The sequence below is a fragment of the Phascolarctos cinereus genome, unplaced genomic scaffold (assembly GCF_003287225.1).
Source record: "Phascolarctos cinereus isolate Bilbo 61053 unplaced genomic scaffold, phaCin_HiC Scaffold_7;HRSCAF=346, whole genome shotgun sequence".
Lineage (NCBI taxonomy): Eukaryota > Metazoa > Chordata > Mammalia > Diprotodontia > Phascolarctidae > Phascolarctos > Phascolarctos cinereus.
The window spans coordinates 12,536,884-12,553,765 of record NW_027556180.1 but is presented as its reverse complement, the minus strand read 5'-3'; the positions used below and the strand labels follow the sequence as shown (position 1 = coordinate 12,553,765).

Below are 16,882 nucleotides of genomic sequence, written 5' to 3'. Positions count from 1 at the left end.
GAAGTATCCAATAGACAATCAGTGATGCAGGATTGTGGCTCAGAGGAGAGACTCAAGCTGGAAATATAAATCTGGGAGTCATCTGTATACAGATGGTAATTGAATTAAGTCAAAGATATGGCAGTAAGTTTCATAATGGGGCCTTGAACCTGGATCCTCACTCCAGAGCCAGGGCTTATCCTGCTCTATCATGAGGAGGTATTGAATGAAAGCTACTATAAATGATAAACTTCTGAGCTTTATTCTTCCAAGCTCTGGAAGTATTTCCCCTTAACCAGGATATGGGCTACCTTAGGACTCCACCTGTTAGACTCTCCTCTTGCTTCTCCATTCAATCTTAGTGGCTTAGTAATTTAGGGTTCTTGTAGGTTATGCCAATGGAACTCAACCTCGGCAAGGCCTACTAAGAAGACAGTAGACCAGGAAGAAATCTAGTTCCAAAGTCTTACTTTTTAGCTTTTCTCTGAGCTCTGCAGATATCCCCAGCAAAGGAAAGAAGCTGGCGCCCTCATCAGGCCTTTAGGCAGCAGCCACCGATTTCCTGGTCTCTAAGCTCAATCTCCTGCCTTCCTCATTGTTGTAACATTGACTCCTTCACCACTTCCCCTTCATCCTTGCCTAAAGCTATGGTATAAAACAAAAGCCATCATATTCATTTGATCTCAGAGAAAAAACTCCATTTAACTTTGAAAATAGACCACCAGAATACTTTTTAAGTCTTTCCTCCTTCTGTTGGATCCTGAAAGGCCAAGCAGAAGGATTTTTTTTTCCTTTCTCCTACCAAAGTGTAAATTGCAAAGGGAAAAGAAGCATAGAGAGTAAAACACTTTACCCATTCTGCAGAATCTTTGTAGCTACATTCTTTCCAGTTTTTGCCTGTCTCGATCATGCAGTTGCTTTCTCGGATTTCATAGGTTATAGTGAAGGTGCGCTCACTGGAATCCTACAGGAAATGGCAAAAGGACTTTGTGTTGGGGTAGAACAAAAGGCCAAAGCTGGGAGAGCCCCCAACCCCAGGGCTTCATTAGGAAGGTCTCACCGCACATCTGCTGCAAGTTTGGTTGGATCGTCTTGGCTGGTCTTAGATTCATAGAACATGAAAACTCCATCCCAATCCCTTAATCCACTACCCTCCTCAGTTCCTTGTATTAGCTGTCCCCACATTGTTTCCCCTCAGCAGAATATAAGGTCCCAGAGGGCAGGGACCATTTCATTTCTGGCTCTGGATCTCCAGCACCTTGCGCAGTCCCTGGCCCAAAGCAACCACCTAATAAAAGCTGGTTGAATCAAATTAGAAAGCAGATAATTCAACCATCTCATTTAGTAGCTGGAGAAATTGAGGTACAGAAAATGGAAGGGATTATTTGAGCAAGGTCTAGAATTCCAGTACCCATCACTCACAGCACAGCAGTCATCTCATTGCATCACACTGACTCATTTGTACTCCCTGTACCACCACCTGATGAATCCTGCCCCTGTAATTAATTCCCTTGATCACATTTGATTTAAAAGTCTCATGCTATTATTTGGCTTAACTATGAATATTTGTTACAAGGGTTTTGTTTTTGTTTTTCTTTTTTCTCCCAATGGTGATGGAGGTGGGAAGGAAAGAAATGAAATATTTGCCAATTAGAAAAATGAAATATTTTTTAATTTTAAAAAATAAATCAATGATTGATAAATAAAGTGGGACCTTGGATTCTCTCCATGTCTCAGTCATTTGGGTGACTGTGAAGATGTACTCTCTGATGAAGCATTCTTAGTGTGTGTTGGAGGGTGAGGGAAGACATTCTAAAAATGGCTTTTAAAATATCTTTTTAAGAAGCTGTTTGAAGTGATGAGAAGACCTTGGACAGGGAATCAGAGCACCAGGATTCCAACCTTCACGCTGTCCCTTTTTAGTTCAATGACCTTCAGAAACAATGTTCCCCTCTCTCAGGCATCAGTTTCATCTCTCAATGATGGGGTGACTCTAGATGTCTCTAAGTCCTCTTTCAGCTCTACATTCTGTGACTCTGTAACTCTAGAGTAACTGTCCCATGCTCTGGCTGCATGACATGGGACAAGTCACTGGTTCTCTCCATTTGCCAACATCAATAAAGCATCATTTTGGTTCCATCCATTATCACACAATTTGTGAAACAAAGGCTAGCCAAGGATTTACTTATAGATGCAATGGCAATGGACTGGCAACTAAAATCTGGTAGAACCACCTGAGGCATGCTTATTAAAAAAAAAGGTGGTGCCAAAACAATAATTTAGATAGTTTTTTTTTAAATAAAACTGACTCTTGCTTTTGATGTCCAGGGTATATAACCTCCAGGAGTTTGATTAGTCTTGAAAAGCTCACAGCAGCTCATAGTTATTTCTCCTCTGGCATCATGTTCATGTTTGTCCAAGAAAACTACATGGAATTGGCATGACTAAGTTGTGCTCTTTTTCTTTTTATGAAATTAGTTCAGAAGCCTCTTCTGTTTTTCCATTCAATTAAGTAACATTATCTAACACAATGGACACAAGGTCAGAAAGTATGTTTATACCAAAAAATTTAATTTATTCAACAACAAAACAATTGAAACTGAGTGTTGATAAATTTGAATGATCAAGCTTGGCCCCAAGAAAGAGACGTGAAAGGCATCCAAATTGATTCTCTAGGACAATACAATCTCAGCAAGGCCAAGGATTGTTGGTTTTTTATTTGAATCCCCAGTACTTGGGCAATGCTTTACACACAAGAGTTTCTTAACAGTTTTTTTGTTGTTTTGTTTGTAATTGAGTTGACCCAGAGTCAAAGGAACTAGATTCAAATCTTGCCTCTGTGACTTTGGGGAAGTCACCTCCTGTCTTTGGGTCACAGTTTCATCATGCATCACATGGAAGTCAGTTTGAAATAGATGCCCTCTAAGATTCCTTCCAGCTTTTATCTAGACATTCTATAAAATATGCAAGTACATATTAGGATAAAGAAACATGGATCTTTGCACAAGAAGCCTTCTTACATTTTGCAAGGAAAGTGTTATTCCTTCGGTGACTAAATAATCTAATCCTAAAAATGGTCGAAGAATAAATCATAGAAACAATTAATGATTTCATTAATGAGAATGACAACAATGAGACAATATCCCAAAATTTGTGAGATGCAGCCAAAGAAGTACTTAGGGAAAAATTTATATCTCTAAATATGTACATCAATAAAAGAGAGAAAGAGCAGATCAACGAATTGGGCATGCAATTAAGAAACAAGAAAAAGAACAAATTAAAAATTACCAATTAAACACCAAAGTGGAAATACTTGGGAATCTACCTGCCAAGACAAACCCAGAGATTATATGGACAAAATTATAAAACACTTCACAGAAATAACAACAAATCTAAGTAATTGTAGAAATATTAATTGCTCATAGGTAGGCTGAACAAATATAATAAAAATGACAATTCTACCCAAGTTAGTTTACTTATTCAGGACCATACCAATCAAACTATGAAAGGATTATTTTATAGAACTAAAAAAAGAATAGTAACAGAATTCATCTGGAAGAACAAAAAGTCAAGACTATCAAGTGAGTCACTGAAAACAAAATGTGAAGGAAGGTAGCCTAGCTGTTTCAGATTTTGGTCTATATTATAAAGTGAAGATCAGGAAAACAATCTGGTGCTGGCTAAGAAATAGAGTGGTGTATCAGTGGAATATATCAGGTACGCAAGGCACAGTAGTAAATCATCATAATATTCTAGTGTTTGAAAAACCCAAAGACCCAAGCTTTGGAGGTAAGAATTTACCATTTGACAAAAATTGCTGGGAAAACTGGAAAGCAGTTCGGCAGAAATTAGGCATAGATCAACATCTCACACCAAATACAAAATAAGGTCAAAATGGATAAATGATTTGTACATAAAGGGTGATATCATAAGTAAATTAGGGGAGCATGGAAAAAAAACATACCTGTCAGATCTATGGATAAAGGAAGAATTTATGACCAAACAATAGGTAGAAAGGATTACACAAAGTAAGATAGACAAATTTGATTACATGAAATAAATAGACTTTTTCACAAACAACACTAATCCAGCCAAATTTTAAAGCAAAATGGTAAACTGGGAGAAAAAAAAATTTATAGCAAGTTTCTCTAAGGCCTCATTTCTCAAATAGATAGAGAACTGAGTCAAATTTATAGAAAATAAGAGCCATTCCTCAGTTGATAAATTGTCAAATGGTATGAACAGGCAGTTTTCAGAAGAAGAAATAAAAGTTATCAATAGTGACATGAAAAAATGCTATAAATCACTATTGATTATAGAAATGCAAATTAAAACTACTCTGAGGCACCACATGACACCTGTCAGATTGGCTAACATGACAGAAAAGGAAAATGAGAACTCCACCAACAGTGCATCAGTGTCCCAATTTTCCTACATTCTCTCCAACATTTATCATGTTCTTTTTCTGTTGTGCCAATATGATAGGTGTGAGGTGGTGCCTCAGAGTTATTTTAATTTGCATTTCTCTAATCAGTAGTGATTTAGAACATTTTCTTCATATGACTATATATAACTTTGATTTCTTTTTCTGAAAACTGCCTGTTCATATCCTTTGATCATTTATCAATTGGAGAGTGCCTTGTGTCCTTATAAATCTGACTCCGTTCTCTGTATGTTTGAGAAATGAGGCCTTTATCAGAAACACTGGTGGTAAAGATTGTTCCCCAGCTTCCTGCCTCCCTTCTAATCTCGGTTGCACTAGTTTTGTTTGTGCAAAACCCTTTTAATTTAATATAGTCAAAATCATTCATTTTACATTTCATAATGCTCTCTATCTCTTGTTTGGTTTTGAATTCTTTCCTTCTCTATAGCTCTGACAGGTAAACTATTCTTTGCGCTCCTAACTTGCTTATAGTAGCACTCTTTATATCACATTCTGTGCCCATTTTGAGCTTATCTTAGTATACAGCATAAGATGTTCTCCTTTCTGCCACACTCTTTTCCAGTTTTCCCAGCAATTTTTGTCAGACAGTGAGTTCTTATCCCAGAAGCTGGGGTCTTTGGGTTCATTAAACACTAGGTTTCTCTGGTCATTGATTACTGTGTTTTGTGTACCTAATCTACTCCACTGATCCACCACTCAATTTCTTAGCCAGTACCAGAGAGTTCTAATGATTACCACTTTATAATATAATTTGAGATCTGAGATGGCTAGGCCACCTTCCTTTGCATTTTTTTTTCATTAATTCCCTTGATATTCTTGAACTTTTATTTTTTCCAGATGAATTTTGTTATTTTTTTCTAGCTCTATAAAATATTTTGGTTGTTTGACTGTTAGGGCACTGAATAAGTATTTTAATTTGACTGGAATTGTCATTACTATTATATTGACTCAGCCTACCCTGAGCAACTGATATTTTTCCAATTGTTTAGATCCTACTCTATTTGTGTAAAAAGTGTTTTGCAGTTGTGTTCATATAGTTCCTGGGTTTGTCTTGGCAGGTAGACTCCCAGATATTTTTTATTGTCTACCATTATTTTAAATGGAATTTCTTTAACTCTTGCTGCTGGACTTTGTTGGTAATATATATAAAAGTTGATGATTTATGTGGATTTGTCTTACATCTTGCAACTTTTGCTGAAGTTGTTAATTATTTCAAGCAGTTTTTTTTAATTTATTCTCTAGGATTCTCTAAGTATATCATCATACCATCTGCAAAGAGCGATAGCTATGTTTCCATATTGCCTAGTCTAATTCCTTCAATTTCTTTTTCCTGTCTTATTGCCAAAGCTAACATCCTAGTACAATATTGAATAATACTGGTGATAATGAGCATCCTTGTTTCACCCCTGATCCTACTGGGAAGGGCTTCTAGCTTATCCTCATTATAGATAATGCTTGTTGATGGTTTTTGATAGGTACTATTATTTTTTAAGGAAAGCTCCCTTTATTCCTATGCTATTTAGTGTTTTTAATAGGAATGGGTGCTGTATTTTGTCAAAAATCTTCCTGCACTTAATGAGATAATCATATGAGATTTCTGTTGGGGTTTTTTTATTTATATTATCAATTATGCTGATGGTTTTCTTAATCTTGAACCAGCCCTACATTCTTTTTGCTAGCATTTTATTTAAATTTTTGCAACAATATTCATTAAGGATGTTGCTTTATAGTTTTCTTTCCCTGTTTTAGCTCTTCCTGGATTAGATATTAGCGCCAAACCAAAGAGATGTTTTCATTGTTTTGCTTTTTATTTATTTGCTTTTAGTTTTCAACATTCACCTTCATAAGATTTTGAGTTCCAAATTTTCTCCCTCCCTCCCTCCCTTCTCCCTCCCCAAGACATCATGCAATGATATAGGCTACACATGTACATTCATGTTAAACATATTTCCACCTTAGTCATGTTGTGAAAAGAATAAATAAGAACGAAAGGGAAAAACCATGACAAAGAAAAAAAAGAGAAAATTGTATGCTTTGATCTGGATTCAGATTTCATAGTTCTTTCTCTGGATGTGGATAGCATTTTCCATCACAAGTCAAAGAGATTTTTTTAAAGGAAAAGGGAAAGTATCCATAAAGAGAAAATATTTATAGCAGCTCTTTTTGTGGTGGAAAAGAATTGGAAATCAAGGAGATATCCATCAATTGCAGAATGGCTGAACAAGTTGTGGTATATGATTGTGATGGAATACTATTGTGCTATAATGATAAGCAGGCAGATTTCAGAAAAACTTGGGCAGGAATGTGTGCAAAGTGAAGTGAACAAAACTAGGAGAGTATTGTACACAGTAACTGCAATACCGTAATGATGATCAACTGTAAAAGACTTAGCTACTCTGATCAAGACAATGATTAAAGATAATTCCAAAGGCCCTATAATAAAAAAAAAATGCTGTCTAGCTCCAGAGAAAGAACTGGTGAATTCTGAAAACAGATTGAAACATGCTTTTTTAACCTTCATTTATTTTTCTTGTTTTATTTTGTTTGTGTTTTCTTTTGCAACATGGTTAATATGGAAATATATTTTCCGTGACCACATGTATAATCAACATCAAATTGCTTGCCCACTTAAGGAGAGGGGAGGGGTAGGAGGGAGGGAGAGAATCTGGAACTCAAAATTTTCAAAATGATTGTTAAAAATTTTACATGTAATTGGGAAATATTGAATGAAATAAATAAAAAATAAATATTTTTAAAAGTATAGCTACCATATGATGTCTACAGTATGGTAATCCAATCCAGTCTGATCCAATCCAATCTAATAAGCATTTATGAAATGACTACTATATATGAGGCTATGTTCTGGGTATTCAAAGACAAAATGGAAAGTTGTCTCTGACTTCGAGGAGTTTACACACTCCTAGGAAGGTGTATTGAATAAACAGATAACCTATACATAATCATGGGGCTGGGGGGTGGGTGTTAGGACTAACAACTAGGGGGACCCAGAAAAGCTTCCTATAGGAGGTGGCAGATGGGCTAAGCCTGAAAGTAAGCTTGGGGTTCTGATAGGCAGGGGTGAGGCTGAGCACTCCAGAAATTCCAGGAGAAACAGCCTGTACAAAGTCACGGAAGTAGGATGATATGCCAAGTTCAGATAAACAGCCAAGTAGGACAGTCTGGCTGGACCACTGAGGGTAGAAAAAGGAATAATATACAATGTACTTGGAAAGGTAGACTGGAACTAGGTTGTGAAGAGGCTTTCATGCCAGTCAGAAGAGTTTCTATTTCATCTTAGAGGCAACAGGAAGCTAGTAAAACTCTTTTAGGCGGGAAGTGCCAGGATTAGAATTTTGGTAGCAGGGTAGAGGACACACAGGAGAGGAAAGAAGAGGAAAGTCAGGATTCCAAGTAGGTAGCTTTGACAACAGTCTGTCAAAGAGCTGATATGGGACTGCAGTCAGCTGGTAGCCATGTGAGTGGAAAGAGAGGGATGGACTCGATGCATGATGGCGGCAGAATCAAGACCTGGCAACGGCTTACCCATGTGGGGGGAGCTGAAAATAACGGCCAGCTTCTACCCTTGGGTGCACGGAGGGATGGTGATGCCCACAACAAAAAGGAGAGGAGTGGGTCTCGAGGCCATGGGTACCTTTGAGGAGCTCTGAGGCACGAGGCATGGAGGTGCCCCAGAGGGGCGGTAACTGAGCCCCCGGGCATTGGCTTACCGGCGCAGGACAATCAGCGAGCAGAGCCCAGGATGTGGCCGCAAAGGTCACTCACTCACCGTCAGCGAGGCTGTAATTATTCGGTACAGGACAAACTGGGGGCCCGATGACTTTTGGTTGTTGTATTTCGTCAGCGCTACATCCACAGCTTGGAAGACATCATTGTCATCGCAGGCAACATCCTTCACCTGAGACACCACCTGGACATTCAGCTGGATGGCCACAAGCAGGAGGATCGCAGCTAGCTCCATTCTGAGCTGCCTACCACCTCTCTGGCTGCCGAGGGAGCTGTCACCAGGGTTGCAGAGACTGATTATAAATCCTCTCCACCCCGGTCTTCTTCCTCCTCCCTTTCTCTCTCTGTCTTTCTCTACCTCTCCCTCTTCCTCTGGTCTTTTCTGGGTTTTTTTTAATCACCACAAAAGAGTAGCCTCATTGCTCCGCTCAGTTGCCATGGCTAGATTCCTGGTGCTACACAATTTTCGGTATTCAGAGAGCACGAACACCCCCATCCACTCCCTGCCAGCTCCACCCCCCACCCCCAGCTTAGCCAAACAGTTTATGTTGAAATCATTGCAACACAGAGGTTGTTGTCCTCCCTCAGGGACGGGCTCTGCTAACTCCCCGCTAAGTTGGGGCCTCTTCCCAGAAAGCCTCTTGGAAACACATTCTGGTAGCTTTGGGAATGTTTTGGTTCAGTGACCCAGGAGGTCACCGACTTGGGAGAGAAGAAAAGAAAGCAGTCTCAGAGGAGGGCCCTCCTCAGGGAGTAGCCCCAGCTCAGCCACACTTGCCACTGGGGCGTAGTGGAGCTGCCCATAAACTGACCATCTGGAGGACTTCTGCCTGCAGACTACACCTAGGGCAGCATTGAGGAGCATCGCCATAAGAACGGAGACAGGAAGGCAGAGATGTCCATTCCTCCTGCTGCTGCTGCCCCGCCACACTGAAGGCCCTGTGGGGGGAAGCCATCCTGGAGCATTTGGGCATCTAGGGCAAACAACAAAACATCCCCTTTGGTTTGGGGAAGGATGCAGCAGACACCTCCCAGAGTCATGAAAGAGAGATTCCAGGAGGACCTGAGAGAGGTCCCCCTCACCCTCTTCCAGGGTCATGTGACCATTTCTGATTTCAACTGACTTGCTTAGAGTGTTGAACTTGGAGTCCGCAGGACTTAGCTTTGAATCCTGCCTTAGAACAAGTGCTTCTCTCTGCCAATAACAGCAGCTACTTCATAGCATTATTGTGAGGACCAAATAAGGTGACTTGTGGTGAATTGTGCAAACCTTAAAAAACTGTAAGTGTTAGGGATTAGCTTTCCCCCTCATATTTGACATCCAATAAGTCTTTGTACTTTCAGTGGTGGAAAATCAGCCCTATCAATGAACAGATAGATACTTCTGGGGGAAGGAATGCAAAGAGAGACTGAAGTCACACCCTCTTCCCTAATCTCATGTTAAAGCTGGAGGGGGCCTTAGGGCTCACCCAGTACATGTCCTCCAGAGGAAGTGATTTCTCAAAAGGTCACACGGGAAGGTTCGTTGGACTCTTACTGAAACTGAGGCTGACCTGGGACAGAGTTCAGTAGATCCCAAATCTCACGGAATGGGCCTTAGAGGCCAACTGGCCTAGCCCCATCCTTTTCTAGAGGCCCAAGATGAGTGTCCTAATTGGAACCAAGACTCAGGCCTCTTGACTTCCAGCCAACTTGGACAGCTATAGATGGATCCCCCTTGCAGAGTGGCAACCTCTGATGGCATGACTCACGATCCTTGTTCAGCAGGGATGAAGTTTCCAGGCCTTCCAGGTGCTACCTGCCTCCCAGCTTGCCCCCTGCCCCATCCCCCACCCCCACACCCCAACTAGCTTGGGAGGGCCAAACACCCTGGAAAATAAAGGTCTCCAAGATGGAGGAGGTGGCAGCATGGCCTCTTAGGCATAGCCCTCATGCAGGAACTGCTGCTGTAGCTCTGTCCCCTCCCTTGTCCACCCCTGAGCTGCCTCCTCACCTCTAGCATCTTCCCCTGCCTGGGAACCACACTTTCAGCCTGGATTTCTTTCCTAACCCCTTGGGTCTGGGCCCAGAAAAGTTTGATAAGGTGGAGAATACAACCTGGAGGGAAGACCAGTGTCCCCAGGATTGCAGACACAAAGTTAAGGCCTTTATTAAGGTACAAGTGCTGTCTTCTCTCTCCCTCCTCTTTCCACAGGCCCATTGTGGGGAGCCCCTGCCCCTTAATCTCAGGCTGCCACTGGGCCCAGGGTTACTGCATCCCCCTGGGGTGTCCTCCTCTCCCCTAAAAGCCAGGTGGGCTGTGACATGGCCCCTACAGGGACACCAGATGGATGCACTGAAGAAGCCAGCTCGCTGGCTGCTCACTGAGGCAGGGCTGACCTTCCTTCCCTGCCCCAGCCCAAAACAGACTAGCCTTGAAAACTCCCATGAGATAAGACAACAGTGGGATCCTTCCCAGCCTCCATTCTTCCCATTTGGTCACTAGCTCGGCTTGGCTACAGAAGCAGCCACAGTTCACTACTTCTTCTACTCCTAGCCAACCACCAGGCCCATCTACTCACCATCAGGCCTAGCCCTTACCTTCTGCCATTGGTCATTTGTGATAGACTTTTACTAAGGTCTGGGAAATAGGGAGATGGTGTGCTTAGTTTGGGGAAGAGAGGAGCTATACCAATTTAATGGATTAGCTATTAACTAAACTCCTTCCCCTAAAGTCTCCATTTGTTTGCTGAAAGGGCTATTAATCCACCACCTGCACCACCACCACCCTGCACTAATCAGGCTTCTTAAACTCCAAGTACAGGAAGAAAATCTGAACCACCACCAACAAAAACCCATTAACAGTTAATAGCTAACCCATTGAATTGCTGCATCTCCTGAGACTGGAAAAGGGAAGGAAGTACAATCTTAAGAGTCATTTGTAGGCCAGGGTGCTTATTTTCTCTTTTTATACTTTTGGACAGCAAGAGATATTTACTCCAACAGAGTGGAATGAGCACTGACCTGGAGTCAGGGGAGACCTGGGTTCAGATGCTGCTTCTGAGACTAGCTAGGTGACCATGAGTAAAACTCACTAAATCCCTCCAAGCCTTGGTTTCATCATCTATAAAAGAATTATAATGCTCTATCTATTTCTCTTTCTTTCTCTTTCTTTCTTTCTACTTTTCTATCTACTTTTCTTTCTTTCTTTCTTTCTTTCTTTTTCTTTCTTTCTTTCTTTCTTTCTTTCTTCTCCTTCCTTCCTCTTCCTTCCTTCCTTCCTTCCTTCTTTCTTTCTTTCTTTCCTTCCTCTCTTCTTTTTCTTCTTTCTTTCTTTCTTTCTTTCTTTCTTTCTTTCTTTCTTTCTTTCTTTCTTTCTTTCTTTCTTTCTTTCTTTCTTTCTTTCTTCATTCCTTCCTTTCTTCCTTCCTTCCTTCCTTTCTTTCTTTCTTTCATCTATCTATCTGTCTCTTCTACAGATGTCCCAAACTGGAAACGCTGCCTTGGAGGTTGGGTTCCTCCTCATTGGCACTCTCCAGAAGAGGTTGAATGACTACTCATCAGGAATATTTTAGACAAGATTCCTCAGTTGTCTCATCTGAAAATTGGGGATGATGTGCTCATAGCCCATACCTCCCAGGGTCATTGTAAGAATTAAATGAGTTAATGTGGGGAGAGTGCTTTATAAACCTTAAAACATTCTATACATGCTCATTATTCTTATTTTTGTTGCTCAGGCATAGGCTGGACTATCTGGCCCCTAGGGGCCTTTCCTTTCTATCTATGAGGTTCTGAGATTCTATAACATCACAAACTCTTCAGGGCTATGCTGCAAGTGGGATTGGTCAGTGGTCCTTGAAAGGTCATGGAGAATTGGGGAGGAGAGACCTGACTAGAGAGAGTGGTAAACATTGCACCAACTTTAGACAAAGGGGAGAAACTGGTGTCTACAAACTCTGGGACCATGAGTTTGATGTTTATTCTTGACAAAATTCTGGAACATATTGTAAGGAATGAAATAAACATGTAACTAGGGACTGACCAATTTCGGACCAGTCCTGGAAGCATGAACACAGGGATGTTTGGTGAACCTGCAAGTATTCTCTGTTTCTGTCTTCTTACTGAATGGTGAAGAAATGGACATTAGATGGACTGTGGAAATGGAACTGGTGGGAGTCAAGATGGTGGAGTGAGAAGCACTATAGCCTAACTACCCACTATCTCTTCTCTATAACTACCTAGAAAATGCATGAGACCAATTCCATTTAGGAAAGCCAAGAAAAAGTCATAATGAGTCATTTTTCCAGCTCTGTGTGACTAAGGGAGAGAAAGAGTTATGTGGACATTGGCCAGGAACATACATGGTGTGGATCATTCCACCATCCAGGGACTGAAAATGGGCTAAGACAGAGCACTGAAGCAGGAAACGCCCCAGCAGAAAGATTCAGGGTGATGATTATCTCTGAAATAGTGTTGGGTTATAGAAGTAGGTACTATCTGGAAGCTCTGATTCCTGGTAAATCTACATTAGAATAGTCAGGGCAGGAGACCAAAGGGGGGGGGGGGTGTCAGCAGTTCAATGTCTGAACCTGCAAAGTCTTCCAGCAGGCTAATTGACTGGCTCCAGCAGCAATCTACAGAAATTTAAAACCAAAGACAAGATGACAGATCCAAGCCTGGGTCAGGAATTGGCAGAGTTCAGACCAGGAGGACAGTGAACATACCAGCCCATTTGGGGATCTCTGAAAGCTTTCAGGCCCCCAGCCTAAGCTGTAAAAAGACAGAAGCCCAGATCAGACATCCTTCCCAGAATTATGCAGAGCGTAGCACTAACATAAAGCCCAAAGTCAAGAAGTGAGGCTAGACCAAAAAAAAAAAAAAGAGTGCCACCATTAAGAGCTAATGTGGTGCCATGGAAGTTCAAAACACAAACCTAGAAGAAGAGAATAACTCAAAAATAACTACAAAGAAGAGTATCCTAAAAGAGATAAAGAAAGGGCTAAAATATTATTTTTTAAAAAATTTAAAATGGTGGAGGAAAAATGGAAAAAGAAGCAAGAGCTAAGGAAGAAAGACATGAAAAAAGAATTAACAGCTTGGGAAAAGAGGTACAATGGGTTAATGAAGAAAATAACTCCTTGAAAATTAGAATTGGAGGGCAGCTGGGTGGTGCAGTGGATAGAGCACTGGCCCTGGATTCAGGAGGACCTGAGTTCAAATCCAGCCTCAGACACATAACACTTACTAGCTGTGTGACTCTAGGCAAGTCACTTAACTCTCATTACCCCCCAAAAAAAAATTAGAATTGGCCAAATGGAAGCTAATAACTTCATGAAAAAAAATTTTTAATTGTAAAACAAGTCAAAAGTGAGAAATATAGAGGAAAATGTGAAATCTCCCATAGAAAACACCTGGAAAACAGATTGAGGAGAAATAAGCCTAGGTATCATATTTCAAGAAGTTATAAAAGAAAACTTCCCAGATCTCTTAGAACCAGAGAGCCAAACAAAAATTGAAAGAATGCACCAGTCACCAGCTGTAAGAAACCCCAAAATGGAAAATCCCAGGAATATTTTAACTAAAATCCAGAGTTCCTAGGTCAAGTTAAAAATACGGCAAGCAATCAGAAAGAAAGAATTCAAGTACCAAGGAGCCACAACCATGAACTTGCAAAGGAAAAAGCAAAGATTAAGCAGCCACCCTTTTGAAGAAGTGGAGGACTTAGAATATAATATTTCAGAAGGCAAAGAATCTAGAATTGCAATAAAAATCAACCTATCCGGCAAAGCTCAGTGTAATCCTATAGGAAAAAAATAGATCTTTAATGAAATAGAGGACTTCTAAGAATTATTGATAAAAAAAAAAAGCCGGAGCTGAGCAGAAAATTTGTCATTCAGACACATGACTCAAGAGAAACATAAAAAAGGTAGGCAAATATAAGTGAGAAATAAAGGTCTAAATGATATTGTTTACATTCTTATGTAGAGAGATGGTACATGGAACCCATCAGAACTTTATCATCACCAGGGATCATAAAAGGACTCTAATTAGCCAGAGGACTTATTTGAGTGATGTCAAAAGGAGAATGGAAATGATGAGAAAGAGGAATGAAAAGGAGAGGGAGGAAGGTGGAGGAGAATAGAGGCAATTATCTTATGTAAATGAGGTATGCTAAGAAGAATTTATACAAAAAAGGAGATGGAGCAGTGAGAGGGGGTAGTGGGAGACACTTGAACCTCACTCTCATCTGAACTGTTAAAAGAGGGAAGAATGTGTGCACATGTGCGCGCGCGCACACACACACACACACACACACACACACACACATTCACATATACATGAGTTAGGCACAGAAATACGTCTTAGCCAACAGGGAAATGGGAGGGAAAGGGATTAAGGAAAAAGGTATGAGATAAGAGGGAGGGTAGATTAAAGGAGTCAATAGTCAAAAGCAAAAAAAAAAAAGCCTCCTTGAAGAGGGGGCTGGAAAAAAAACGAGAAGGAAAAATATAAGAGAATAGGGTAGAAGGAAATACACAATTAACAATCATTACCATTAATATGAATGGATGAACTCATTCATAAAATGGAAGAGGTTAATGGAATGGTTTAGAACCAAAATTCAACAATATATTGTTTGCAAAACACACACACACACACACACACACACACACACACACACACACACACTTGAGACAGAAAAGTATACACTGAGTTAAAATAAGGGGCTAGAGAAGGATCTAATTATGCTTCAGCTGAAGTGTAAAAAAAAAGATAGAGGCAGTGATCATCTCAAGTAAAAACAAAATAGATGTAATTATAAGAGATAAAAAACAGGGAAACTGCTAGAAGGTGCTATAGACAATGAATTAATATCAATACTAAACACATATGTTCCAAATGCAAAACATATACATTCTTAAGGGAAAATTTATGAGTTATATAAGGAAATAGACGATAAAACTATAATAGTGGGGGACCTCAATTTACCCCTCTCAGACCTAGATAAACCTAGGTCTTCTTTTGCTTAGATTTATCTAACCAAAAAGAAAAACACAAAACAAAACAAAAAAGAACAAAAAGGATCTAAATACTTTTTTTCCTTTCTTTTTTTGCTTTTTTCCTTTCTTTGATTTGTCTCTTTTCTTTCCTTTCTTCCTTCAATGTTTCTTTCTCTCCTCCCTTCAATGTTTCAACTTTCTGTCTTCCTTCCTTCCTTCTTTCTTTCTTTTTTCTTTTTTTCCCTGTTCCTATCCCCAGCTCCTGCCTATCATCTTCCCTTTGTAAAAAAAAAAGAAAGAAAGAAAAAGGCTCAGAATTAATATCCATAGTTATATTTGTCAGAGCTACCAAACTGAACTTCCTGAAATGTACAACTGACCATATCACTCCCCCATTCGATAAATTCCACTGGCTCCCAATTACCCCCAGGAATAAACATAAAATCCTTTGTTTGACTTTTGAAGTCCTTCATAACTTGGTCCTTTCCTACCTTGCCAAACTTCTCATACCTTGCTTTCCTCCATGTACTCTGTGATGCAATGACATTGACTTCTTTGTGTTCCTTGATCAAGACTCTTCATGTCCAGATTCTTGCCATTTTCACTGGCTGTTCCCAATGCCTGTAATGCTCTCTCTTCTCATCTCTGCCTCCTATGTTCCCTGGATTCCTTCAAATCTCAGCTAAAGTACACCTTCTGCAAGCAGCCTTTCCAGTTCTTCTTAATCTTAGTACCTTCCCTCTGAGATTACCCTCAATTTTTCAAATATGCGTATATACATATATGTATATACACATATATATTGTTTAGACTAGTTGTTTACATGTCCTCTCCCCATCAAATTTTAAGATCCTTGAGGACAGAGACTATTTTTTACATTTTTTTACCCAGTGTTTAGCAAAGTACATGGCATGGAGTGGGTACATAATAAATGCTTATTTTCTTACTAACTAGTCAATCAAAATGGTTTCCTACATTAGCCGTGTCCAAAACTATATTTTATTCCACTTTTTTGAGTACATCACTTCTGTGCCAGGAGGTGGGTAGCTTGCGCCATGATAAATTTTCTGATCATGAACCATGATGATGAGTCATAGTTGGTCATTGCCTAAATCAGAGTTCATAAGTTTTTGAAAGTTTTGTTTTTATAATGTTGTCATTGTATAAATTGCTCTCTTTATTCTCACTTCATTTGTATCATCAATTCATACAAGTATTACCATATTTCTTTGAAATCTTTCCTTTTGTCATTCTTAAATAGAGTAATAATATTGCATTACGTTGATGTATCAGAACTGTTCAGCCACTCTTCAATTAGTGGGCGCCTCTTGGTTCCAAGTTGGCATCAGTTACTAGAAAGGCTTACTCTTCACCTCATTGTCATCCACAAGGGTTCCATTCTATGATCCAGCAGCCTGAAGTCCCTCTATCTGACCGTAAGCTCCTGCCCTTCTGTCTTTCCCTGTGCCTCCCCTTCCTGAGCGCATTCTCCATCATCGCAGGCTCACGTCATGGCCGCCCTGCTCACTTGCCAATTCCATCGTCATTCGTGCTCTAATCTCACTTTCTTCTTTTCAAAATCTTATTACTGCACCTAGTCACCAAGTTCAGACTAGGAAGTGCTCTCTGTCTCTCTGTGTCTCTGTCTCTGTCTCCCCCCACTCCATCCCTTCTCTCCCCTCCCCTCTCTCCCTCCCTCTCTCTCCCACTCTCTTTCCTCTCTCTTTTTTGTTTG

General features: G+C 40.3%; 1 protein-coding gene across 3 annotated transcripts in view; it reads right to left on the bottom strand.

Annotated features, from left to right (window-relative positions):
• KNG1 (kininogen 1) overlaps window positions 1-10,797 on the bottom strand; it is a 34,538-nt gene extending 23,741 nt beyond the window's left edge. For 2 of the 3 annotated variants that reach the window (XM_020988950.2, XM_020988951.2), the window contains exons 1-3: window positions 8,980-9,001; window positions 8,211-8,439; window positions 833-943 (exon numbers count right to left, since the gene is read on the bottom strand). In XM_020988950.2, coding sequence (XP_020844609.2) covers window positions 833-943; window positions 8,211-8,402 — 303 coding nt within the window. In that variant the 5' untranslated portion in view covers window positions 8,403-8,439; window positions 8,980-9,001. Of the gene's footprint in view, window positions 1-832; window positions 944-8,210; window positions 8,440-8,979; window positions 9,002-10,747 lie in introns of those variants that run through there. The other variant, XM_020988952.2, reaches the window with a different exon arrangement.
• Window positions 10,798-16,882: the final 6,085 nt, after the last annotated feature.